Below are 27,037 nucleotides of genomic sequence, written 5' to 3'. Positions count from 1 at the left end.
CAGAGGGGTGGGAGACACCTCAGCTCTGGTGTTTCACCTGCTCTGCACTAATCTGAGATGTCCCACGTCATGAGGAATGGACACGGGGAGCTCAATTAAGGAAGCACAACCCAGTGCTGCATTCAGGCAGTTTCCCATGGGGTGTTACTTCCAACAGGAAGTGACCTCAGGACCTTGTGTGTCACAGGTTTTCATGGAACCCCAAGGAACAGTTGATGATGTTTGTGCTCACTCGTGTTCGTGTCACACAGTATCACAGTATCACAGTATGTTTGGGATTGGAAGGAACCTCATAAGATCATCCAGTCCAACCCCCTGCTGGAGCAGGAACACCCAGGTGAGGTTGCACAGGAACATGTCCAGGCAGGTTTTGAATGTCTCCAGAGAAGGAGACTCCACAACCCCCTGGGCAGCCTCTTCAGTGCTCTGGCACCCTTACTGAGAAGAAGAAGAAGTTTTTTCTCAAATTTAAGTGGAACCTCTTGTGTTCCAGCTTGATCCCATTACCCCTTGTCCTATCATTGTTTGCCACCGAGAAGAGCCTGGCTCCATCCTTGTGGCACTCACCCTTTATATATTTATATAACATTAATAAGGTCATCCCTCAGTCTCCTCTTCTCCAAACTAAAAGAGCCCCAGCTCCCTCAGCCTTTCTTCATAAGGGAGGTGCTCCACTGCCTTAATCATCTTCGTTGCCCTACGCTGGACCCTCTCCAGCAGTTCCCTGTCCTTCTGGAACTGAGCGGCCCAGAACTGGACTCAGTATTCCAGATGGGGTCTCACCAGGGCGGAGTAGAGGGGAAGGAGGACCTCTCTCGATCTACTAACCACTCCCCTTGTAATACACCCCAGGATGCCATTGGCCTTCCTGGCCACAAGGGCCCAGTGCTGGCTCATGGTCATGTCACCTCACATACATGATGTGCGTGCTCGCATCACATCTGTACAAAGCAAACCCAGACTGCTGAACTACTCATTCATTGTCCATCCATGGAGGGAAGAACAACCTCTGTGGGTGAGAGGCCAGTGCTGGAAATGGTGGTTGTGAGGGGCCCGTCCATGACGATGCCCTGGGGCAGATTCTGAAGTGTTTCCAGTGCACAGGGGCACAGCCCAGCCCCTGCTCTGCTGGTCCTGCAGGTCTCTGGCAGGAGCCTGGCTGTGAGAGGACACTGCTGTGTGCCAGCCACACACCGTTCAGCTGTAGTCTGATGTTTCAACCTCCAGGCTGCTTTCTTGTGAGAGTTCTTGAAAGAAACTTGAAGAAGACCTAAGCCTTTTGGCACTGCCCATAGGAGATCACCTTTCTATCTGGAAAGGCTGTTCTGGGGCCAGCTCTGTCACAGCAGTGCCCATTGCCTGTCCCTGCCTGCGCTCACAGCACTGACACACAGCAGGACGGTGACCAAGCTGCCAGAGCACTCAGGCCTTGCACCAACACCAGGGATGAGAAGGAGAGTGTGGGAGTGGAACCAGAACAGCTCTGGAAGAACAAGCGCTGCTGCTCCCTGGCAGGGCTGCCAGGATGGACTCTTTTCCCTCCTCCCATGCACACAGGAACTGTCCCTGCAGCTCCATACAGGCCTTGGGGGAATAATATCAGTGAAAAAAACGTCACTGCAGAGCCCTTTTTTTTGTTTAAATAAACAGAGAGAATGGCTGCATATTTATACAGCCAGTGGGTTTGAAAAGAAAAGCAGACAATGAGTTAGAAAGGGGATGACAAATATATCATGATTTATTAAAAAATAAATACCACCAACACACACACAGAATCTGGGCCTCTAATGAGTTACATTAAAGCTGTTATCCGTTAAAGGGTGGATGACAGACACTTTATTATTTTTGAAATGCCTCCAGTGATTAGTTTCCTCAGAGCATCCTTGACCTCCTTGTTCCTCATGCTGTAGATGAGGGGATTCAATGTTGGAGGTATCAATGAGTATAGAACAGACACCACCAGGTCCAAGGACGGGAAGGAGATGGAGGGGGGCTTCAGGTAGGCAAAAAAAGAGGTGCTGACAAACAGAGTAACCACGGCCAGGTGAGGGAGGCAGGTGGAAAAGGCTTTGTGCCGACCCTGTTCAGAGGGGATACTCAGCACAGCCCTGAAGATCTGCACATAGGACACCACAATGAAAATAAAACACATAAAAAATAAACAGCCACTAACCACAAGAAGCCCAAGTTCCCTGAGGTAGGAGTGTGAGCAGGAGAGCTTGAGGATCTGGGGGATTTCACAGAAGAACTGGCCCAGGGCATTGCCCTTGCACAGGGGCAGTGAAAATGTATTGGCCGTGTGCAGCAGAGAATAGAGAAACCCAGTGGCCCAGGCAGCTGCTGCCATGTGGACACAAGCTCTGCTGCCCAGGAGGGTCCCGTAGTGCAGGGGTTTGCAGATGGCAACGTAGCGGTCGTACGACATGATAGTGAGGAGACAATACTCTGCTGAAGCTAAAAAGAGAAACAGAAACACTTGGGCAGCACATCCTGTGTAGGAGATGGCTCTGGTGTCCCAGAGGGAATTGGCCATGGATTTGGGGACAGTGGTGGAGATGGAGCCCAGGTTGAGGAGGGCGAGGTTGAGCAGGAAGAAGTACATGGGGGTGTGGAGGTGCTGGTCCCAGGCTATGGTGGTGATGATGAGGCCGTTGCCCAGGAGGGCAGCCAGGTAGATGCCCAGGAAGAGCCAGAAGTGCAAGAGCTGCAGCTCCCGTGTGTCTGTGAACGGCAGGAGGAGGAACTGGGTGATGGAGCTGCTGTTGGACGTTTGCATCCTCGGACAGGAGGCACTGTAATAGGAGGAAACACTGTTACAAGTTAGGTGAGACTTTTTCAAGTACAATGAAAACTATTTTCCAAAGACGCTCTACCTATCACAGACAGAGACTCTTCTTTTTACAGGGCATATTCCTTCAGCTCCATGGCCGGAGCCTTGTTTGATGCCTCTGCCTGCGGGCTCTTCATAAATCAATCCGCCTCTACAGAACTGAGCTGGGACAGGGATCAGTCCTGGTGTTCAGCTTTCTAAGGTGAAACCACTTGTAATGCAGAAAGGCCTGTCAGCATCTGCACTGCCAGTGCTATGGGATGGGAAGTGTCCAGGCAGTTTAAGAGTTCTATGTTTTTTACATTTGCTCCCCATTTCCTCTGTTGGGTGTTCTTGTGTTTCTTTCTGCTGCACTCAGGGGAAACAGAGCGAGTCCTGTGAGACCAGAGGGTGCCTGTGGGTCAGTGCAGAGTGAGGGCAGCTGCTCTGTCCCTCTGTCTTGCTCCAGCTGCCCTGGGCTGGCACCTTTCTGAGATGGAGCCTGATCACCCTCCCATGTTACCCTGAAAAGCCACCAGGCACTGCTGAGGGCAGAGGGATCCACCTCAGACCATGACAGGTCTCACCCTTTCCTAAGGTCTCAGCACCCAACGTTTAGCCCCGGACACACACAGCTCATTCCCCAGCCCCACAGACTGCATTGCCCACAGCCCACAGGTCAGAGCAAAGCTGGGACACGTGTGCCCATGGACACACCTGCAGGAAAGGACCCACAAGATCAGGCTGTGACTCTGCAGCTGAAACTGCCATCCCCAGAGAGCCTGACAGCAAGAACAAGATCCCAACAGCAGTGACCCAGAGCAGGGCAGCAAGAAGGAGAATGCGGTGAGGGTGGGTGTGAGAGAGGCCAGGGCAGAGGCAGCCGGGCACTCAGACAGCGTCACCCTTCCCCAGCTGTGCAGCACCTCCCAGACACCAACACTGCCGGGCAGCTGCTCTCAGCCCCTGTGCTCTGCAGAGGAACTGGAGCTCTGGCTGCACAGGAGCTGCTTCATGCCTTGGAGCCCCCGGCCCTGAGGGCAGAGGATTTGCTGGGTGGGACAGGAGGCCAGGGGGCTGCTCACAGGAGGGATCTGCACTGCAGGGGATCACAGGGACTTTTCTCTGTTCTCCCTCCCATAACCATTCCGGGTTTGGTTTCCTCTCATTTCTGATCATTTCCCTGCTGCCTGGAGATTCTCCCCTGGGAGGTGTTTCCCTGTCCATGTCTCTTCCCTGTCAGTGCTCACAGACCATCCCACCCTCTGTGCCCTCCCCCTGGCCCTACAGATCCTGCCTGTTCACAGGGCACTGCCTGGGGGCATCTTCCTGTCTGCAGGCTGGAAAACAGGACAGGTCAGACTAAGGCTGACGGGTCCAGCCAAGGTGATGCAGGTGCTGTGCACAGGCAGAGGGGTGGGGAAGGGATGTCATGAGCCTTCTGGCAGATGGACTGATCACTCAGAGCTGCAGTTCAGGAGTCTCAGTGACTTGTTTAAGTATGAGAGCTCATTTTCATTTTATCCTTTCCTGCACCCCCCGCCCCTTGGGAGAGGAAACTGAAAAGACAGGCTCAGGAAAGCTCCTTATCTGTCTGGCAATCCTTGCATTGATCTTCTCCTTGAGGCATCCCCTTGGAAAAATGCTGGGGGTGATCTGGATGTGTGAGCAGCACTGACCCACACAGCACCCTCTCCACTGCAGAGTCACCTTTCCTGCCCGATAGGGTTTGCTCCTCCACCACATCTTCTCCCCTCGGTGTTGCTGGGATCCCCCGTCAGGCTGAGCGCTGACCCTGGCAGGCGGCAGAGTCCCTGCCCGGCACAGCCCTGGGGTGCAGGGACCCTGCTCTGCAGGACAGCCCTGGGCACCCCTGCCTGCACATTTACATTTACACCCCACAGCCATCCTGGGGAGAACGCAGCATTCACGTCTTGTCACTCTGACAGTGCAGAAGGCAATCCCTGCTCTGCAGCACATCCTCCCCTCTGATGAGAGAACCTCTGAGAGCTGTACTTACATCTCTCGCAGGCTCTGCAATGTGACAGCTTTCTGAGATCCTACCATGATTTGCAGATTCAATGCCCTGCAGCCACAGGCTTCATATCTGAGAGGATTTCATTTCCAGTGAACTCTCAGCATCCTCCCAGCCCAGACTGCATTTCCCTCTCTGTGCCTGGCTCCTGTGCCCTCGGTGCTGCAGGCAGAGCCCTCAGCCCTGCTGCGTGTGCAGAGGAGCTGCTCCTGGGCAGAGCTGTCTCTCTGCAGCGCTGCCGCTGCCATGAGATCCCTGTGTCCCAGGAGCCCAGCCCAGCTCAGCAGCACAGGAGCAGCCCAAGAAGCTTTAATGACCCCTCTGGTGGGTTTGGTGCTGAGTCCATGGACCTCAGACCCTGGAGGAAGTTGATGAAACCTCTCAAGAAGTCAAAGTCAGATTCAAACTCCAAAGTTTATTGTAAGGTTTATGGGTCACACTGAGGGACACTACTGAGAAACAATACTCAGGTTTGGTTAGAGAAGAAAACTGGAGGCAGAGATGACAGGTCAGGAAAAGCAAAGTAAAGGTCTCTCTGATGCTGAGTAAACCTGGATGTGTTTCATTAACCAAAGGGCCAAGATCTGACCCCCAGCCCTGGGAACGCAGATCCTGTCCCTCTCACATTGCCCAGGGCCCTTCCTGGGACAGCGTGATGTGGGGCTGTGCAAGGCCAAGGGCAGGACTATGGTCCCACACCTACCAGGTTCCTGGCTGGGGACAAGGAGGGTTTGGAGCTCATTGACAACATTTCCTGACACGGGTGGCTGAGGAGTCAGTGGGGTGAGGTGCCCTGTGGGACTTCACACTTACAAACCAGAAAGAGTTGGTCAGGATGGAACAGTCAGATATGGGAAAGTGGAGCTGAGGCTCCTGGGAGATGAGAACAAGGCCAAGAGCAGGATTTCAGGAGAGCAGGCTTTGGCCTGCTGAGGGACCTGCTTGGGTCCTATGGGATATGACCTTGGTGTCTGCAGTGCATTTCTCTCCCATCTCCTCCCTTCTCTCTCCCACCTGCTGTTGTGCAGTGTTTTTTACCCTTTCTCAAATACAATATCCCAGAGGTGCTGCCAACATCACTGAGTGGCTCAGATTGGGCAAGGACTGGGTCCATCTTGGAGCAGCTGAAATCAGCTCTGTCTGACATTGGTCAAACTCCTGTTGTCTTCCCGGAGAGGTGACAGCTGTAGCACAGCCACACCTACCCCCAGTTCCAAGAATTTGTCATGTAAACCCAATAGAGAGTGACAATGTGTTGGGTGTTACAAACTACATGATCATGTAGAAGAAATGGACAAGATCTTCTGTCAGCAACTCAAGGAGGAAGTCACCAGTCAATGAGCAGGTTCCTATCGGGAACTGTAATTGCTCTGACATTAACTGGCCTGGCAAAGTGGCAAGTGCCATCAGTCCAAAGGATCTTGGGCCAACTGCTTAATGTGTCTGCATTGTGGGCCAATGAGAGTGATGCTCAACTGGATCTGGAACTGGGAAACAAGGAATAGCTGGTGAGGGATGTGAACGTCAGTGTCCACCTTGGCTGTTGTGACCAGGACACAGTGGGGTCCCAGGCACCAGAGGGGAGGGAGGAAGGCCAGCAGCAGAGCACAGGCTGGTGGGCTCCAGAGGAGAAGACTTTGACATACTGGGGGTGCTGATTCAGGTGGTGCCATGGGAAGCAGCTCAGAAGGGTGAAGGAGCTCAGGAAATCTGATCAGCCTTTCAGGACAGGCTGCTCCAAGCACAAGAATGATCTATCTGAGAACCAGCGAAATGAAGCATTTATCTCGTGAGGGTGTTTGTCTGAACTGATGGAGCTCCAGGGCACAAAGGCAGCACACAGAGGTGGGAGCAGGGGAAGCTGCAAAGGAGGAATTTAGAAACCTTGTCCATGGATGTGGGGATGATGCCAAAGCTGCCCTGGACTTGATACCTGTAGGGGAGGCTGAGGGCAGCGAGATGAGCTGACACAGCTTCCTTACAGAAAAAGACCAGTGTAACATAGACCTGCTGCTGAACTTCGTAAGAGTAGAATCAGACAGGACTGAGGTTCTTCATGGCTTCTTTGCCTCCATCTTCACCAGCAAGGTCTCCTGGACTTTGTACCTGAAGGCAGGAGTCTGGAGAACACCCAGCAGTGGATGGGGCTCAAGTCAGGGGTGACCTGAGCAAACTCAGACACCGTTACAGAACAGGAGATGGGTCACTTGACCGGTCCCCTGAACACAAGTATCGCTGTGCTGTGGCACCTGAGATTGCCAGGAACACCCACCTCTTGGTCCAGAGTTGTGTGATTCCTCTTGAGGTGTCCTGGCCTGTCTCCTTGCTCAAGTGATGCTTTAGCACCCACTTCTCGGACACATTCAGTCTTTATCAGGAGATTCTCTAGATCAGTATATACTGGAGATTGTTGATAACAGCTGTTTTGGAAATGAGGGCATTGGGAGGGGGACGGAAATATAAGAAATCTGGCTTTATTATTATTTATCATGGATATGCTCTGTGTTTGGCAACAGTTCTGAAATCTCTCTAATCATTCACACGGGACTCAAAAGCTTTAGGAAAATGACGGACAGAGCCTCGGCTTGTAAGAGCATTTTAGATGTTAGTGCGCCCTCTGCTGCCGTGATCCTGAACTGCAGCTACTGAGAGAATGAACAGACTTCTAATGAAATGAAAGGCAGAAGCAATACCAAGTTTCTGAGGGTGTTTGGGACCCCACAAAGGGCCATCACTGACACAGCTGTGAAGGAAACAACCAGTGCAGGTCCCTGTCCCTGGGGACTCGTGAAGGAAAGACTTGGAGACACTGGTTCCAGGTGGTGAGGGCCATGTGGAGGTGGCTCTGATGCCATGTCAGCCCTTGATGCTTGTTCATCACCAGAATGGCTGAGCCCTGACCCCTGGGACCTGGTAGATTTTTCTCAAACGTTTTTTAAGGCTTTTCCTGTGGTCAGTGTGAGTGTTTTGTGTTTTGGGGGTGGGTTTTATGTCAAGTGCTGTTGCTTTAACTGCAAGGCTCTGCTTTTCTGTGGAGCTGGAAATGCCTGTGAGCAAAGCACAACTCATCCAGCTTCTTTCATACACCTGGCAATGGTCACCAATCACCACAATGTCCCAGTCCCAAACTTGCTTGAATCCCCTATTTGGATCCATACCCATCACTCCAGGAGGTTCATGGATCCACCAGGCTCATGGATGATTCCTGAGGACCATCCAAGTGTGGGCAGTGTAAGAGAGGAGCAGAGCAGGGTCAGCTCATGGGCCATGACTGAGCACAGCCACCCCAGCAGCAGCCGTTCCCCATCTCCCAGGCACAGCCATGCCCACAGCATGCAAATGGCACTGCCATACAGGATTAGCCCAAGAGAGGCCTTTCTTCCTTCCGTATTCCCAGGAAAATCTTCCTCCTGTTCCTCCTCCACCTGCAGACATCAACTGCTTTCCATTTCTGGGCTCAGACATGGCTGGAAGGGTTCACTGAAGCCATCACCCATCTCATTGCTTCTCCCTGACATGCCCTGACCCTCTCCCACACCTACAATGGCCAATCACGGCTGCTCAGGCCTCCCGCTCTTCAGAAGAGGCCTTGAGCTTCTTGGTTCTTCCTGGTGCTTATTATAAACTTCCTCACTCTCTCCAGAGTTCATGGTGAGCTTCCTTGTCCATAACAGCCCTTTATGACCATGTCTTACTAAATGGTTGTGTTTGTATGATCATTTGTGCAGAAAGGGCAGTCACAGGACAGCACCCAATACGTCAAAACTGATGCCAAGTGAAATGCCGTAAAGCCCTGATGAGTTCCCCCTGTGTCTGTGTCTCTCCTGGAAGGAGTCTGTCCCGAGAAGGGGATCCAGCTCCTGCCACTCTCTGCAGAGGCACATGAGCAGTGTCCATCACCTGGGGACACAAAGGGTGACGTTTGCCACACCACTCTTCATCTGAACCACTTAGATGTGTGCTTGTGGATGAGGTATGGAGCCATATAGTGCAAATACCTATTCAATTGTCATTGCCAGAGGGGCTACCACAGACGCAGTGTACTATTTTATAGATATGTCAATATAAGCATATACGACTGACATTCCTAGACATGTTACACAAACACCTGAAGGATTATTCATGCCTTTAACATGATTATCCTCAGAAGGCCACCAGCTTTGCATCTCAGGAAATGTGATGCCAGAGTCCAAGGGCAGGATGGTTTGGGCTCTGTGCTGGGATCTGGAAACTGAAACGTGCTCCCATCTCCCAGCCCCCTGCCCTCCTCAGTGAGGGTGTGAGACATTCTGCCAGCGAGGGCTGAACTCACAGCCATGACCAGTATCTTATGTCCAACTGCAGCCAATGGTGTCCTGCCAGCTCAGGATTGAGCTTCCATTGCGGGAGGTGTTTAAAAGATGGGCAGATGTGGCACTTTGGGATATGGTTTGGCGGTGGTCTTGGCAGTGTTTGATTTATGGTTGGACTCCATGTTCTTAAGGGTCTTTTCCAGCCTAAATGATTCCATGATTCTCTGATTCTCTGATTTGGGTTGAAACCGTTCCAATCCCATCACCTCCAGCTTCCCTCGGAGTCTGCTGTTGTGTGGCACAACCGTCCTGGCTCTCCAGGCTGGTTGGGCACTGGGTTGGTGTCTGCATTGGCAGTTTTCCCCTTCCTGGGGTAAGAGGCTGTTGAGCAGAGACAGTTGTAGAGATTTGGGTCACAGGGGTTTGCAGCAATCCTGTCAAACTCTGAGCAGGATGAGCTTTGGAGCCCAGGAACAATGGAGATGCTCTGAAGGATGTTTGTGAACAGTGGTGCTGTCACTAGTAACAGTAACAGGGAACTCCTTATTCTCACCGAGGATCATGATGACCTAAATCTCTTTAATTTCAGTCCAAACAGTCATGATTTAAATCTCTTTAATTTCAGTCCGAACAGTCATTATTGCTTTTCTAAGCATCTACTACACCTCAGCAGTTGTGTCTTGGAATAAGTTTTTAGAACAATGCTTTTTCTCTCACTTGCTTTTTATTTAATCATTTAAAGAGTACACCTCTTGGACAGAATTACCCCCAAATTGTGCTTCTTTCGTTATTTTTCTACCTTTTAATTATTTCTTATGTGGTGTGATGTGGAGGTTGCATAGGAGAATAGTTTCTTTTTGAGACAAAGAAGGCCAAGGAACAGATCCCAGGTCAGTGCAAAGGATCAAAGGAAGCCCGAATCTTTATGTGTGTGCACTGACACACACTGTCACCTGCATTTCCAGTCTCTGCAGTCCCAACCGTGCAGCAGAGTCTGGAGTTCTGAGCTCCCTTCATCTGCCCTGTGTGACACGTGTAAAATGGAACTACCCCAGTCCAATGGCTGGTTTTGATTCTCTTCACAGCCTGAAGCACCACATGGGTCAGGAGACAAGCCAGGATACCCAACCAGGACTCACATGCTCTGCTCTTACAGTTCAGGTGTTCCCGGGAATCTCAGCAGACATGTCACGCTGATATCTGGGTGCAAGGAGCTGGTCAAGCGTCTCATCTCCATTTCTGTAACAGTGGCTTTGCTGCCTGGCTGCTGTGCAGACTCTGTACATGGATGCTGACACCTCTTGAACAACCTGCTCTGAAAGGATTAACAAGGAGGGTTGTTCTTTCTGCAAGGGCATTAGGAGAGCAAAAAAGACCCTGGATTGGGACAAATGAAAAGGAATGCAAAAGTTGTGGTCAGGACTGTTTGGAGGCACTTGTAAAGCAGCCCTGCACATGTAAATTATTCCTTTGGTCAGGGAGAACCTGAGAGCTGTCCCTAAATTGAAAACATGAAGGGAAAGGAAGGACAGTGTCCTTCAGGCTCAAAGGGACCTCGGGAGGTGTCTTGACCAACCTCCTGCTCACAGCAGGGTCAGACCAGATTACTCAGGGCTTTATCCAAACTGGATATCACTTTCTGGGACAGAGTGGGTGCGCACTCCTGGGAAACAGCTTCCAGTGCTTGACTGTCCTCAGGACTGGAAAGTTTCTCCCTTTCTACAGCACCTTTCCAAGCCCAACCATCCAGATTGGTTTTACTCATCTACTTGCACACTAACACAGACCATAATATCCTACCTTGGACACAAGAATATTGCAGGGGATGACACTGAATGTCTTGCTGACTTCCAGGTAACAGACCACCAATGTTCTCTCCACATCCACAACCCTGTCCTTTCCTCACAGAAAGCAAAGAGGATGGACAGGCACAACCTGCCCTGGGCAAACCCCGTCACCTTCTCTTCCAGACACCCAGAAATGGGGTCCCAGTGGACATGCTCTGGGGCACAGCCCTTAGTTCCCTGCTCACCCATTGGCCATTTTGAAAAGTGCACACACTGTGTGAGAGCTGCCAGTGGTCAGGGAGTCCCCCCAGTCTCCATGAGCTTTCACAGATGGTGGAGAGTGGCCTCACTGTGACATCGTCCTGCTGTCCCAGCTCCTGGGATGCTGCCCCTGCTGTCCCATAGACTGGAGAGGATTGTGTTAGTTCCAGTGACCACAACTTGATCCACATCCACTGCTGGTTGTTCTGCCTCCAGTCACAGAGGCCTGGGACACATGACTGGTGAAGAGGGAGGACAAGAGATACAGAGAATATCAGTTGTTTCACATATTAAATTCATAAGTGTCCACACAGTGTCTTTGTTTCTCCTTTAACTGTTCCTGTAGTAGTAACATCTCATTATGGGGCCCTTGAATTGCCTTCCAGGTCTGGACTGAGTTTTGATCTGGACTGTTGGTGTGCTTGGAGGCTGCTGTCCTTGAGACCAGATGAACTCACTCCTGCCACCCTGCCTGGCAGTTCATTCCATCCGTGTCACAGCTCTGTCTGCAGCACTGACAGCTCCAGCTCCCCCAGTCAGGTCCCTGGCTGAGGACATTGCCTCACATCTGGGCTGAGCCACCCCAGCTGTGGCACCAGCCCAGCTCTGACCTGCACAAGAAACCTGGTACCAAGTGTCCAAGAGCCCATGTGTGCAAAGGCTTTGCATCAGAGCACAGACATGACATGGCCAAAGACCGATGAATGTCTCTCTAGACCTAGGAGTGTAAAACCAGAACAAAATGCCTAAGTTCATTCAAATGAAGATATTCCTCCCCTAGCCTGGAGAAATTAGATACTTTGCTGTAACATTCCTGATGTCCTGTCTAATGATGGGACAAGAAAATATGATTTACCGATTTATTTTTTAAAATGAAAAAAACAATGCTGGAAAGAAGTGTCTCTGAAGAGGAGAGAGAATCAACACCACTGATTACTTAAACTGTGAAGCTGTGCCAGTGGAGGCCCAGGGACACCTGGAGGAGCCCAGAGGAGACAGAGAAAGGGACATCATGGGCTGCTCCTGTGCTGCTGAGCTGGGCTGGGCTCCTGGGACACAGGGAGCTCATGGCAGCGGCAGCGCTGCAGAGAGACAGCTCTGCCCAGGAGCAGCTCCTCTGCACATGCAGCAGGGCTGAGGGCTCTGCCTGGGGATCTCAGGAGACGAGCAAGGCAGAGAGAGATTAAAGGTGGTCAGGACTGGGAGGATGACTGAGAGCTCACTGGAGGAGAAACCTTTGCAGCCCTTGCCATGGTAAGTCTCTGGGTGCAGGGCAGTGCAGCTGTAGCTCCTGGAGGCATCTCCTGAAACTGGCACAGGCACAGCTTGTGGGGTCTGTAAGGACGGGGCTCTTGTCAGGCCATGTTGAACAGCTGTGAAGCCGGGTGAGCACCCAGGGGTGCCCAGGGCTGTCCTGCAGAGCAGGGTCCCTGCACCCCAGGGCTGTGCCGGGCAGGGACTCTGCCGCCTGCCAGGGTCAGCGCTCAGCCTGCCCGGGAGATCCCCACGGTGCTGTGGGGAGAAACTGTGGGGGGGGAAGGAGCAAGATCTGGCAGGGCAGGGTCGTGCTGTGGAGAGGGTGCTGTATGGGTCAGCACTGCTCACAGCTCCAGATCACCCCTGGCATGTTTCCAAGTGGATGCCCCAATGACAAGATCAATACAAGGATTACCAGACAGATAAGGAGCTTTCCTGAGCCTGTCTTTTCAGTTTCCTCTCCCAAGGGGTGGGGGGTGCAGGAAAGGATAAAATGAAAAGGAGCTCTCATGCTTAAACACGTCACTGAGACTCCTGAACTGCAGCTCTGAGTGATCAGTCCATCTGCCAGAAGGCTCATGACATCCCTTCCCCACCCCTCTGCCTGTGCACAGCACCTGCACCACCTTGGCTGGACCCGTCAGCCTTAGTCTGACCTGTCCTGTTTTCCAGACGGCAAACAGGAAGATGCCCCCAGGCAGTGCCTGTGAACAGGCAGGATCTGTAGGGCCAGGGGGAGGGCACAGAGGGTGGGATGGTCTGTGAGCACTGACAGGGAAGAGACATGGACAGGGAAACACCTCCCAGGGGAGAATCTCCAGGCAGCAGGGAAATGATCAGAAATGAGAGGAAACCAAACCCGGAATGGTTATGGGAGGGAGAACAGAGAAAAGTCCCTGTGACCCCCTGCAGTGCAGATCCCTCCTGTGAGCAGCCCCCTGGCCTCCTGTCCCACCCAGCAAAGCCTCTGCCCTCAGGGCCGGGGGCTCCAAGGCATGAAGCAGCTCCTGTGCAGCCAGAGCTCCAGTTCCTCTGCAGAGCACAGGGGCTGAGAGCAGCTGCCCGGCAGTGTTGGTGTCTGGGAGGTGCTGCACAGCTGGGGAAGGTGACGCTGTCTGAGTGCCCGGCTGCCTCTGCCCTGGCCTCTCTCACACCCACCCTCACCGCATTCTCCTTCTTGCTCCCCTGCTCTGGGTCACTGCTGTTGGGATCTTGTTCTTGCTGTCAGGCTCTCTGGGGATGGCAGTTTCAGCTGCAGAGTCACAGCCTGAGCTTGTGGGTCCTTTCCTGCAGGTGTGTCCATGGGCACATGTGTCCCAGCTTTGCTCTGACCTGTGGGCTGTGGGCAATGCAGTCTGTGGGGCTGCGGAATGAGCTGTGTGTGTCCGGGGCTAAACGTTGGGTGCTGAGACCTTAGGAAAGGGTGAGACCTGTTACGGTCTGAGGTGGATCCCTCTGCTCTCAGCAGTGCCTGGTGGCTTTTCAGGGTAACATGGGAGGGTGATCAGGCTCCATCTCAGAAAGGTGCCAGCCCAGGGCAGCTGGATCAAGACAGAGGGACAGAGCAGCTGCCCTCACTCTGCACTGACCCACAGGCACCCTCTGGTCTCGCAGGACTCGCTCTGTTCTCCCTGAGTGCAGCAGAAATGCTGCGGGTTTCTGACACCCAAGAACGTCAGGATAAAGAGAACTAAGGACATCTGGAGACATCATCCAGAGAAGAGGAAGGCCCTCAGCAGAATATTGAATTGGACTGAGAAAGCTCAGCTTTGCCACATGGTTGATGCCCTAGGATAGATCCTCCTGTCCAAAAGGCAGAATTAGGAGAATTGCACAGACCTATTGCTTTGGAAACTGCTGAGTAAATGGAAGAAACAACAGGATGGATATAAATTTTATTTTGTTCTGTGGAAAAAATAAATAAAAAAAGGCCCAAAAAGTACTTTCCACAACCTACAAAGGAATACATCTTTGGAACTGTGATTGTTGCCAAATACGTCTCTATATGAATTCAATATATATATGTATAGGTATATATTTTACAGTGAGCATAGCAGTAGGGTTCTGGCAGCTCTTTTTAGCAAACTGTGCTAGTCTTCGTGTGTGTTCAGCACTTACTTTGGGGAGACTGCTCCTGCTGCTGTTTGGATTATGTTCAACACCTGAGTTGAAACACTTTTTCTATGGTATAGTGTGCTTTAAGTTTATATAGAGGAATGTTTTATCTGGGGAAAACCAGGAGAAGAATACACATACAAAGGCATACAGACATTTTGAGAAGGATGAGAATATTGGTTTCAACTAAGTAGATATGCGAATTTTAAATAACAAAAATAAGCTATAGGAGAGAAATTAATCCAGAAACATGTATGGGTAGGTCTTTACTATCACAACTGCCATGTTAGTCAATGAAAAACATTGAAAAAAACCATGAAAAACAAGAACGCTCCGCAATGAATATGGAGGGAGGTGTAAAAAAACCTGGAAAGCCCAAACTACCTTCACCATCTGTGTTCCCTATCACTGGGAAAGCAAGTGCTGATAGCCCTTCTGTATTAGCAGAACCAGGACAGTCCCCACCGTTCCTGTGGCCCCACTTCTGCAGAGCTGGGCTGACTTCTCGACGGCCCATGGGCAGAGCCCCTGCTCTTGGTTGCACATTTTCCAGCACCAAGCAGGGCTATAGCCACACTGCTGGAGAAAGTTCTCCTAGGAAAAGAAAAGGGTGTCTGTGTGTGACAGGGGAGGGTCTATGGGACTTGGTATCATTTTTGTCGCAGAACTCTTCCCTGGCTTCTCACTGTCTTTTTTTTCCTCATGACAGCGCCCCGTGCTCAGGAAAAGCAAATGTCCAACAGCAGCTCCATCACCCAGTTCCTCCTCCTGCCGTTCACAGACACACGGGAGCTGCAGCTCTTGCACTTCTGGCTCTTCCTGGGCATCTACCTGGCTGCCCTCCTGGGCAACGGCCTCATCATCACCACCATAGCCTGGGACCAGCACCTCCACACCCCCATGTACTTCTTCCTGCTCAACCTCGCCCTCCTTGACCTGGCCTCCATCTCCACCATTGTCCCCAAGTCCATGGCCAATTCCCTCTGGAACACCAGGGCCATCTCATACACAGGATGTGCTGTACAGCTCTTTTCATTTGCATTCTTGATAACAGCAGAGTATTCTATGCTCACCGTCATGTCGTACGACCGCTACGTTGCCATCTGCAAACCCCTGCACTACGGGACCCTCCTGGGCAGCAGAGCTTGTGTCCACATGGCAGCAGCTGCCTGGGCCACTGGGTTTCTCAATGCTCTGCTGCACACGGCCAACACATTTTCACTGCCCCTGTGCAAGGGCAATGCCCTGGGCCAGTTCTTCTGTGAAATCCCCCACATCCTCAAGCTCTCCTGCTCACACTCCCACCTCAGGGAACTTGGGCTCCTTGTGGTCAGTGCCTGTTTATTTTTTACGTGTTTCATTTTCATTGTGGTGTCCTATGTGCAGATCTTGAGGGCCGTGCTGAGGATCCCCTCTGAGCAGGGTCGGCACAAAGCCTTTTCCACCTGCCTCCCTCACCTGGCCGTGGTCTCCCTGTTTGTCAGCACTGGTTCATTTGCCTACCTGAAGCCCCCATCCATCTGTTCTCCTTCCCTGGATCTGGTGGTGTCTGTTCTGTACTCGGTGGTGCCTCCAGCAGTGAACCCCCTCATCTACAGCATGAGGAACCAGGAGCTCAAGGATGCCCTGTGCAAACTCATATCCCTCTGTTTTCTGAAGCAATAAACTGGCCATCTTCTTCTATACAGGAGTTTTAATGTAGCTAATTACAAGCCCAGCCTGTCAACTGGATTTTCTGTTGTTGTTGGTTGTTTTCTTATTGTGATAATGTTGTCAACCCCTTTCTAATTCACTGCTGGCTTTTCTTTTATAACTGTTTTCCTCTTAAATGAGCAGCAGTGCTCTCCTTGTCTCTAAAAAGAATAAAGGGCTCTTTAGTGACTTGTTTTTCACTATATCCTTCCTGCAAGGTCTTATGGAACTGCAGGGACAGTTCTTGTGTCCATGGGAGGAGGGAAAAGAGTCCATCCTGGCAGCCCTGCCAGGGAGCAGCAGTGCTTGTTCTTCCAGAGCTGTTCTGGTTCCACTCGCACACTCTCCTTCTCATCCCTGGTGTTGGTGCAAGGCCTGAGTGCTCTGGCAGCTTGGTCACCGTCCTGCTGTGTGTCAGTGCTGTGGGCACAGGCAGGGACAGGCAATGGGCACTGCTGTGACAGAGCTGGCCTCACAACAGCCTTTCCAGATAGAAAGGTGATCTCCTATGGGCAGGGACTGAAGGTTTAATTCTTCTTACAGAGATTCTCCCAAGAACATGCCCAAGAAAGTGACCTATATATGAAACCCCAGTGTGCAGCTGAACAGTGTGTGTGTGCAGGGCTGGCACACAGCAGTGTCCTCTCACAGCCAGGCTCCTGCCAGAGACCTGCAGGACCAGCAGAGCAGGGGCTGGGCTGTGCCCCTGTGCACTGGACACCCCATGGAAGGAGCCTCAGGTCAATCATCATCGACTGGCCCCTCACAACCACCATTTCCAACACTGACCTCTCTCCCCAGCTCTCCGAGGTTGTTCTTCCCTCCATGGAGGGACACGGAATGAGCAGGTCAGCAGTCCATGTTTGCATTGTACATATGAGATGCGAGCATGCACATCATGTGCGTGAGATGGCATGAACCTGAGTGAGCAGAAACGCCATCAGCTATTCCTGGGGGTTGCATGAAGGCCTGTCTCGAGGTCACTTCACATTGGGAGTAACAGCCCACGGGAAACCACCCACTGGGATCTTCTTCCTTGAACTGAGGTCCCCGTGTCCATTTCTCATGATGTGGAGCTGAGGTGCCTCCAATCCCTTTGGGGTAGCAACAGGAAGCCAGAGGTACAATGTGACTCCTGTCTCTGTAAGTAAAAGGGACAGACTCTGTCTCTGAACATCCCTGAGTGCATAAGGAGTCCTGAGACCAGCTCTGATGGAACCCTGGCATTTCTGTGTGTGACTCCAGGAACAAGCCCAGTGGCCCAGTGAGATTCATCTCAGCTGCTGGGACGGCTCATTGCAAGTGCTCCTGTCTGCTGCATCACCCTTGCCCGTGATTCTGGATTGTGCTTTCAAAAGTGACAGCAGAATCAGAGAAGTTCTGAGGTCCTTGGGAAAGGAAGATGTCAAGCCCATCTTCAAGAAGGGCCTGAAGAAGGATTTGAAGAATTAAGGGCTGGTCAGCCTACCTCTGTCCCTGGGAAGGGGATAGGCGGCATCTTCCTGCACCAGTTTCCGGGAACCTGAAGGACAAGGAAGGGATTGCTGAACCCAAATGAGTGGAAAACCCAGTGAGTCACAAGAAATGCTCTGGACCCATTCCAGAGCTTTAGACCCCCAGGAAAGAGCTCAGTTAGAGTGCAGCCCAGCCAGTTGCATCTGTGTCCCTCACTGAGCAGCACAACCAGTGTGCAGTCACCCCATGGTCCTGCAGCCAACCTGCTCTGCAGAGCATCAGTGCCAGGATGGGGCCCTGTGGGGAGCACAGGATGGGGCCAGGAGCACCAGAGCAGATCAGAGGAGGGATGGGGGAGATGAGACAGGAGCTGACCTGGGCTGGAAATTGCCTTGGAGAGAAAAATGCTGTTGTTCAGCTGCCCCAAGATAACACCCAGAGTTAAGGGTGCAGGGCCAGAAGTCCTTGCTGTCCTGGTGCTTCACCAGGCCTGGGAAATAGCTGGAGAAGGATTGGTGTCCCCCACATGCCATCTCTTAGTGCATTTTCCCTCCTAAGGGGTGGCATGGAAAGTAAGTCTGGGACCCTGTGTCCGGACCTGCACTGCAGAAAGTATTCACCCAGAAGCCACACCATTTTGCTCTGGTACTTCAGTCCTGGTGCTCATCACATGTCCTTGAGACAAACTTATGCACTCCTCTTGTCAACCTTACCCCAAAAGTCATCCCTAGACAAGGTTCCTGAGCTGGGGCTGAGCTGGAGAACTGAGGTCCAGCTGTGACCAGAGGAAGGACAAGGCCTGTCCTGGGTCCTCTAAAGGGCTGGCAGCCTCTGTGATCTCCACCAGAAAAGGCAGTGTGCAGGAAACTGGAGACCATCCCCCCCCAGCCCACCTTGTTACTGCATAAACAACCAGGAGAAACTGCCCCTGGACCCTCATTCCAGACCCCATCTCCTCCACCCATACAGGCAGTGCTCTTTCCCTTGTCGCTGAGGTGGTTCCAGGGACCCAAGAGAGGAGGAGATGTTGGGTGGGGATATGGTGTCCTTCAGTGCTCCTCATGGTACCTCCTGCTGGGCTTTGTGCCACTGGTCACAACCCTCTGAGCCTGGATGTTCAGCCAAATCTCAGTGGTGCTAAACAGGAACATGCCCATGAGCACATTGGGCTGCAATGGGAGGAGCGTGGCCACCCAGACAAGGGCGGTTATTGCCCATCGTGACTCAGCACTGGTGTGGTCACATCTGGAGCCGTGTGTACCAGTGTGAGGTTCCTCATTCTGGAGGAACGGGAGGAGCTGTCGTGTGGCCAGAGAAAGTCTGGGTCATGTGTGGAGATGTTGAGAGACCCAAACTTCTTTAGCCTGGTGAAGGGGAGACTGAGGAAACGTGCTGGTTTTACTGAAATTGAGTTAATTTTCTTCATGCATTTTGAACCTCTCTCCTTCACAGCCAGTACAGTCTTTTGTTTAGATTTACTATGAGAATAATGAGATAACGCTATTTCTTCCCTGGGATTGAGTTCATTTTGTCTTTTAACAGCTTTACAGTGTTTGAAATTTACTATGAAAGGAATGTCAGAACTCACTGATAGCTTGGCTGTTGTCAAGGAAACCAAGGACTTCTTTGGCCATCCAGCTGTGGATGCAGATTGGCAGGAGGGGACACAGACAGGACAGCACCTGGATTGACACGCAGGTTGATCAATGAAATATTCCCTATGATTAGCGCCATGCTCAGTCTAAAGCTGCAGCCGGCTTTTAGGGCTTGTTACATCCATTACTTTGGGTTTTCCAGCTGGTTTGGTCAGTTCCATTCAGAAGTTTAATTCTGTCAGGAGTTCGATGTCAGTTCGGCCTTTTGCCGTTCTGCCATTTTGCCGTTGGCCTTTGGGCCTTTCTGCCTGTTGCCCTTTTGCTCTCTCTTGCCGGGATGGGCTGTTCAGGACCAAGGTGCTCCCTTCTGCAGGACTGGCTGCTCCGTGTGACTGGAGTTACACGGGGGATAGCACTGAGTATATTTTCTTAATTTAATTTATCTATTTCTATTTAACTTACCTTGACTATTGTCAATGAAACCAAGGACTTCTCTGGAGTGCAGCTGCAGATGCAAATCGGCAGGAGAGGGCACTGACAGGACAGCACCTTGATTGACATCCAGGTCAATCAAAGAGCTATTCTCTACAATTACTGTCATGCTCAGTATAAAGCTGGAGATGCCTTTTCCAGCCAGTTTGTTTTGGTTTTCTGGCTACATTGGTTAGCTCTGTTCGGAAGTTCCATTCTATTGGGAGTTCGGTGTTAGTTCAGTTTTATGATGTTTTGCGGTTTTTCAATTGGCCCTTGGGCCTCTCTGCCTTTTGCACGTGTACTTTCTCTTGCTGGGATCAGCTGTTCAGTACCAGGGTGCTCTCTTCTTTTGGGCTGCCTCTTCAGCACGATGGGAGTTCTGTGGGACATGGCACTGAGTGTCATATTTTACTTTACGTATATCTTAGTACAAGTATAATATTAATAGTAATGTATTCTTTTTATTGTCTTATTATTTTTTTTTGTCTAAACCCACAAGTTTCTCCCTTCCCATTCACTTCTCTCCCTTATCCCACCTGGGGACTGGGAGCAGGATGTGAGCAGCTCTCATGGTCTTGGTTGATGTCTGTGGTAAAACCATGACAAGAAAGGGCAGTAGTAGCTTCAGAAATCTTGAAAATCACTTTCCAAGATGACACCTTTTATTTTCTTTTATTCTACTGTTTTTGGTAGAGGTAACAGCATGAGGAAGGAAAATCATCAGAAACTGCAGCTGTGGAGGTCCAGAGTTGAGCTCAGGATAAAGAAATGTCATTCTGAGCGCAGTGCTGTGGTCATTCAGAGCGACTCTGGATCAGCCATGACTTTGTGTTTCCAGGAACAGCTGGTGCGGATGGAGAGACAGCAGCACAGGTGGGGATACATTGGGCTGAGAACAAGGTGGGGAAGCGCATGGGGTGTCTGCAGCCTGTGGGGAAACAGCCACAGGTCTGGGACAGTGCAGGATGGACTGTGGTGGAGATGGCCAAGGGCACTGGCAAGGCTGGATGTCCCTGAAAGAGCCAAGGTCTTTGTCCCCTTGGCTATGGCTGATGTCCCTGCCAGTGAGGTCTTAGAGGAGACACATGGTTGTCATGGCCATGGCACCCCATTGCCTCCTTGCATCCCCAGGGAGTGTCACACCATTGTCCTGCACTGGGCATCGCACTCCCCACAGCCCCAGGAAGAGCCCTGACCCACCTGTGAGGGACAGGATCTCCCTTCCCAGGGGCAGGGGCTCAAGGCTTGGCCATTGTCCTTCATCAGACAAACCAAGGGCTTTCTCAGCATCAGAGCTGCTGCACTTTGCCTTTGCCTGATGCAATCACTGCCTCCAATTATCTGCTCTAACGAGTCCCTGGGGAGGCTTTGTCAGGAACAGCCCTCAGTGGGGCCCATTAATGCTTCAAGGTACTTTGGAGTTTGTTCTGGCTTGAACTTCCTGAGCAGATTCTTCAGTCTGTCCTTGGTATCTGAGGTTCATGGACTCAGCACCAAATACGCCACGGGGCTCATTAAAACACAGAAAGCCCTAACGAGCGATGTTTCTTTCCCTAATTTCCTTCAAATCTTCCAGACTTGTAGAACTAACTGGAGAGGTTTCAATGGGACACTTGCTGATGAAGATTTCAAAGAAGATTTCATAAAGGAGGTTTTTTCTTTCCAGGGTGTTTTCTGTCATTTTCCAGTGTATAGAAGAAGTGACAGCAGCATTCTACACTGGACATTGATCCCGAGGGTCTCCTGAAGACATCTGGACAGGCAGGAGAACAGTCCTTGAGGCTGGACACTGTATGGACAACCTGGCTCCTCACCCCCACCCCCAGTCTGCCGGTTCCCTCATTGGCCACCAGAGATTGCATCACTTTTCCTACATCAGTTTAATAAACAGCAAAACACTTTCCTCAGCTGTGTGTGTAAGCTGGATCTGGTGAGGTCCAGCATCCACAAGGGACACCCACACAAGAACTGGTTTAGACAGAGAGATAGGAGAGGATCGAAATAAACACAATGAACGTGTTGACTGCCATGTTAATTAGAGCTCTGAAGAACGGGGCAAGTTTGTAACTCCCTGAAGCTCAAAGCAGAAACCAGACAGCTGAGAGGCCACTGAGTGACCAAAGAGCAAGTGGAGGAGAAACCTGAGAGCACTGGGAAGGGCAAACGTCCAGACAGTGCTGGAAAGTTGTCCTTGGGCAGGGACATTTAATCAGGAGAGGTGGGAACTCCTGAATGACGAGGGAGATGAAATCATAGAGTGTTGGTAATAGAAGTACAGGGGAAGACCAATATTTCTTCTCCATCCCTTAGTACATCATTCATCAGCTGTCTCACCATAAACAGCCAGGGCCATTTTAGGGGCCCAGTGTACCTGAGGTGCTGGCCTGGGATTGGCATCTATCACACAGGACCTGGGGAGACCAGAGCACCTTGCAGTGCAGGCGGAGCCTGGGCAGGGGTTCCCGGGGCATCTACACTGGCACCAGGTGTTTGTGTCCCTGGAGCTGAAGACATTTGTGTCCTAAAGCCAGCCCCAGTTCTGGAAAACTCTTTCATTAACTGACTTCTGATGGCCCTACAAGCATTAAGCCAGGATCATGTTGTGTCTTGCACAGCGCCCCATGCCCTCTGAACCTTCCCTGCCCAGGACTCCTCACACGTTGCCCAGAGCGAGTCACACTGAGGTGTTGGCTGGTTCACTGGCTGAGATGTTGGTTCAGATGGTCACCTACAGCACAGGTGGATCCTGCCCCATCATCGCCTGCTCTGCTCCAGTCTGAAACAGAGCCCAACATCACAATGGGATCATGAGAGAACTGAGGTTGAAGGGACCTCAGGAGTCTGCAGTCCAACCTGTCACCAACTGGGTCACACCAAGGTGTTCAAGCCTTGATTCAATCAGAGCTTTAGCAGGACTAGAGAAGTGATCATCCCTTTGTACTGGGCACTGGTGAGGCTGCACCTTGAATCCTGGGGGCAGTTTTAGGCTGCTCATAGCAAGGAAGACATTGAGGTGCTGGAGAGAGTTCAGAGGAGGGTGACAAGGCTGGTGAAGGGTCTGGAGCACCAGTCTGACGAGGAGCGGTTGAGGGAGCTGGGGCTGTTCAGCCTTGAGAACAGGAGGCTGAGGGGAGACCTTATTACTCTCTACAGCTGCCTGAAAGGAGGTTTTATCATGGAGAGTGTTGGTGTCTTGTCCCAAGTAGCAAGTGATAGGACAAGAGGAAATGGCCTCAAGTTGCACATGGAGAGGTTTAGATTGGATGTGAGGAAAAAATTCTTCATGGAAGCCACCTGTGACTGAAATGCCAGTGAGGTTTTAGATCTAAAAAATATTTCAGGGACACATACACAAAGGATACAACTGGAAACAGAATTTTATTTTATTTTTTTTTTTTAATATTTATATTTATTTTATTAAAATTACAAATTTTAATAGAAGAAGGAGAAGGAGGAGAGCTGGCTCCTGCTGCAAACTTGCCCTGGGAGAAAGAACCCGAGAAAGCCAGGGCACGAGTGGTGCCTTGGAGGGCAAGAGCAGTGGGCATGAACCGAGCCAAAAGGGCCCAGAGGAGCTCTGACAGGTGGTCATGCTCAATGCTGCAGAGGAAGGCAAAAAAACCCCGGGGACCAGGGCCAGTCTGCCCCGGGGGAAAATTCCTTCCTGACCCCAACACTGGCGATCGGCTGTTCCCTAAGCATTTGAGCAAGACCTGGCTCCTTGGCCCACAGGCTGGTCATGCCTCCCAGAAGACCACAGAATAATAGAAGGATAGAATGATAGGATGATGATGTCTTCTCTCTTCTCTTCTCTTCTCTTCTCTTCTCTTCTCTTCTCTTCTCTTCTCTTCTCTTCTCTTCTCTTCTCTTCTCTTCTCTTCTCTTCTCTTCTCTTCTTTCTCTTCTCTTCTCTTCTCTTCTCTTCTCTTCTCTTCTCTTCTCTTCTCTTCTCTTCTCTTCTCTTCTCTTCTCTTCTCTTCTTCCTCCTCTTCCTCTTCCTCTTCCTCTTCCTCTTCCTCTTCCTCTTCCTCTTCCTCTTCCTCTTCCTCTTCCTCTTCCTCTTCCTCTTCCTCTTCCTCTTCCTCTTCCTCTTCCTCTTCCTCTTCCTCTTCCTCTTCCTCTTCCTCTTCCTTTCACCACGGCCTTCACCTCCTCCTCCTCCTCCTCTTACTCTTCCTCCTCTTCTCTCTTCTCTCTTCTCTCTTCTCTCTTCTCTCTTCTCTCTTCTCTCTTCCCTCTCTTCTCCTCTTGCTTCACCTCTTCCCTTTCTCTCTCTCCCTCTCCCTCTTCTTCTTTTCTCTCCCTCTTTTCCTTCCCCCTCCTTTCACTAGCACTACATGCTGAGGAAATTGCTGACAAACACTTGTAACTTTGCCCAGCTTACCCATTCGCTCCATCACCTTGTGCAAAGGACGCATCTACCTTCTGGTGGCCGGGAGAGCACCGCGCCCCCTTCAAACCACTCTGCATTCCACTTCCTACAGCTGCTGACCCTAGCTCCCCACTCCATCAGGACGGTGAGCTCTGCAGTGCTCCTCAAGAAGGCATTCCCTTCATTTTGCTGCTGCTATACAGCTGAAAAGGATGTTCCTCTTCCTCTTCCTCCTCCTCCTCCTCCTCTTCCTCCTCCTCTTCCTCCTCCTCTTCCTCTTCCTCTTCCTCCTCCTCCTCCTCTTCATCTTCCTCCTCTTCCTCTCTTCTCTCTTCTCTCTTCTCTCTTCTCTCTTCTCTCTTCTCTCTTCTCTCTTCTCTCTTCTCTCTTCTCTCTCTTCTCCTCTTGCTTCACCTCTTCCCTCTCTCTCTCCCTCTCCCTCTTCTTCTCTCTCCCTCTTTTCCTTCCCCCTCCTTTCACTACCAGTGCATGCTGGGGAAATCCCTGACAAACACTTGGAACCTTGCCCAGTTTAGCCAGTCGCTCCATCACCTTATGCCAACCACGCATCTACCTTCTGGTGGCCGGGAGAGCACCGGGCCCCCTTCAAACCACTCTGCATTCCACTTCCTACAGCTGCTGACCCTAGCTCCCCACTCCATCAGGATGGTGAGCTCTGCAGTGCTCCTCAAGAAGGCATTCCCTTCATTTTGCTGCTGCTATCCAGCTGAAAAGGATGTTCATCCATCAGATGAACCTGGAAGGTTGCCCTGCTGGGAGATGGCCTTGCAGCGGAGAAACTCCAGCTGCCTCGTCCAGCTCTTCCTCCTTCAGCCCCTGTCAAGGGATTCCACCGGCTCCTCAAGGACTTCCTCTCCGATGTCTTCAGGCTGCCTCCAGGCCAGCTCTGGCAGCAGACACGGGACGCTGCTCCCTTTTATACTGCCCCGGGGCATTGTGACATCAGCATTGCCCCGTGGTCACATTGTGACACGGAGGTGACATGGGCCCCCAGTGTCCCACCCCACCCACTGCCCATGCACCCAGCACTCCTTGGAGGAAGGACTTCGGGGTGCTGCTGGCCCCGAGGCTGTCCTTGTGCCCAGGAGGCCCAGGGCGCTGTCCCTGCTCTTGGTGGTCACGCACTGGGCATGGCTGAAACCACCTGGCAATGGCGGTGGCATGAAATTACTGAGGAGGTTGTTCACATACAAAGGAACTTCTTCTCTTTCCCTTTAGAGTTACTAAAAGAAACTATGAAAAACAATCCTCTAGTACATGATGGTAATGAATTGCTCTGCGAAAGTGCTGCCATGGGTGCAGGAACCTGCCAGCCTACGTCTATTCCATTAAAGAATCTCAACGTTTTGGTGCCGGCTCCATGTGTTTGGCATGTGGCCTCTCTCACCTCCTAGATGTCCAGGTAGGAAAACAGGCGGGGGAGCAGGTCTCAGCTAAACCCCAGGGCACCTGCTATGGAAAGCATAGGTGTGAAAGCATAGGCATAGCCTCTGGGCTCAGGCACCAGGTTCTGTGGGCTGGCAGATGGCTGCCTGACAGCTCAGACATGGTAATTATCCCTAATTCAAGCACTTGGGTAATGCAAGGTGGTGCCGTGTTGGAAGCGCTTCATTAACTGCAGAAGAGTAAAGACATGCCCACGGGCAGATCCTCTGCTGCAAAGGGGCATTGTTCCTGTTGTAGCAAAAACAAGCCCAGCAATAATCTTAAACCCATATTGGCATCAGTAGCTGGTTGTAAGAAGCGACTAAGAAGACTAATCGGGCTGCAGATGATGGCAAGGGGCTGCATTCATCCCCAGGGGCATCATCAGGGGAGGAAGTGACCGTTAGCCGGTCTTTTTCTCCAAGTGAGCTGAGAGAGTTGCGAAAAGACTATACTCGTAAAGATGGTGAGAATGTGTTAACCTGGATGCTCCGATGCTGGGATAACGGGGCTGACCCAAGAGAACTGGAGGGCGGAGAAGCCAAGCAGTTGGGATCTCTGTCAAGGGATTCCACCCTTGATGGGGCAATTGCCAGTGAGCCCAACCCCACGGCCCTCTGGACCCGACTCTTGACAGCCACGAAAACAAGATTTCGTAACAAGGATGACTGTCAATGCACATCAAGGAAATGGAATGCTATGGAGCGAGGTATCCAGTTCCTGAGAGAGTTAGCTGTGCGAGAGATTATCTGTTTTGGGCCAGATAGCCAGGAGGGGGTGAATCCAGATAGAGTTGAGTGTACACGGTCTATGTGGCGCAGATTCTCACAGAGTGCACCAGCTCCATATGCTAAGATATTGGCAGGAACGTTCGTGTCAACTGGCGGTAGACAAAGTGTTAATGACATGACTGAGCGGCTCCGGGAATTTGAGGAAAACCTTTCTGATCCCCTAGGGGCTTATGTCTCTAGGGTGGAGAAACTGAGTGAAACGACTGTTGACTGTTTTGAAAAGCTGTTGAGAGAAATGAAAGCACTCAGGGAACACACACGTGGCTCTCAATCTGTACGAACCAATGCTTCAGCTATTAGGAGAAAGCATTTCCAATATCCAGAGAGAGAGAGAAAGCGTTTCCAGTCCCCAGAGAGAGAGAGAAGGCGTTCCCAATCTCCAGAGAGAGAACACAGGCAGGCCACCAGCAGAGGTTTGCTGTGGTCCTTCCTACGTGAGCAGGGAGAAGATATGAGTAAGTGGCACAGTAAACCTACTGGGGAACTTCAAGAACGAGTGCATGAGTTAACAGGGCAGGCTTCTAGGAAAAGGGCTGCCTGGTTTACAAAAGAGATTCTGGTGCTCGTGAAGGAACCTCTAATTCACAGCGAGTGACCGTGGAAGACCGAGATTAGAGGTGCCCTGCCTCCAGCCAGGCGGAGGAAAGGGATAACAG

The 27,037-nt window shown here is 51.4% G+C and overlaps 2 protein-coding genes across 2 annotated transcripts; one reads left to right on the top strand and one right to left on the bottom strand.

Moving 5' to 3' along the window:
• Nucleotides 1-1,813: 1,813 nt before the first annotated feature.
• Nucleotides 1,814-2,761, bottom strand: LOC135577986 (olfactory receptor 14A16-like). Its single transcript, XM_065048141.1, has one exon. It carries the CDS (start codon nucleotides 2,600-2,602, stop codon nucleotides 1,814-1,816), a length of 789 nt encoding a protein of 262 aa, XP_064904213.1. The 5' UTR covers nucleotides 2,603-2,761.
• A 12,695-nt stretch (nucleotides 2,762-15,456) lies between these two features.
• On the top strand, nucleotides 15,457-17,700 carry LOC135577985 (olfactory receptor 14J1-like). Its single transcript, XM_065048140.1, has 2 exons — nucleotides 15,457-16,131; nucleotides 17,494-17,700. Exons 1-2 carry the CDS (start codon nucleotides 15,457-15,459, stop codon nucleotides 17,698-17,700), a joined length of 882 nt encoding a protein of 293 aa, XP_064904212.1.
• Nucleotides 17,701-27,037: the final 9,337 nt, after the last annotated feature.

Source organism: Columba livia, unplaced genomic scaffold (assembly GCF_036013475.1).
Source record: "Columba livia isolate bColLiv1 breed racing homer unplaced genomic scaffold, bColLiv1.pat.W.v2 Scaffold_206, whole genome shotgun sequence".
NCBI classification, from domain to species: Eukaryota; Metazoa; Chordata; class Aves; order Columbiformes; family Columbidae; genus Columba; species Columba livia.
This window is presented reverse-complemented; position numbering and strand designations above follow the sequence as displayed.

Coding starts and splice junctions, on each gene's coding strand:
- LOC135577985 (XM_065048140.1), top strand. CDS start 15,457: ATGTACTTCTTCCTGCTCAACCTCGCCCTCCTTGACCTGGCCTCCATC. Junction 16,132..17,493: donor TGTACTCGGTGGTGCCTCCA/GCAGTGAACCCC, acceptor GTGTGACTCCAG/GAACAAGCCCAGTGGCCCAG.
- LOC135577986 (XM_065048141.1), bottom strand. CDS start 2,602: ATGTACTTCTTCCTGCTCAACCTCGCCCTCCTCAACCTGGGCTCCATC.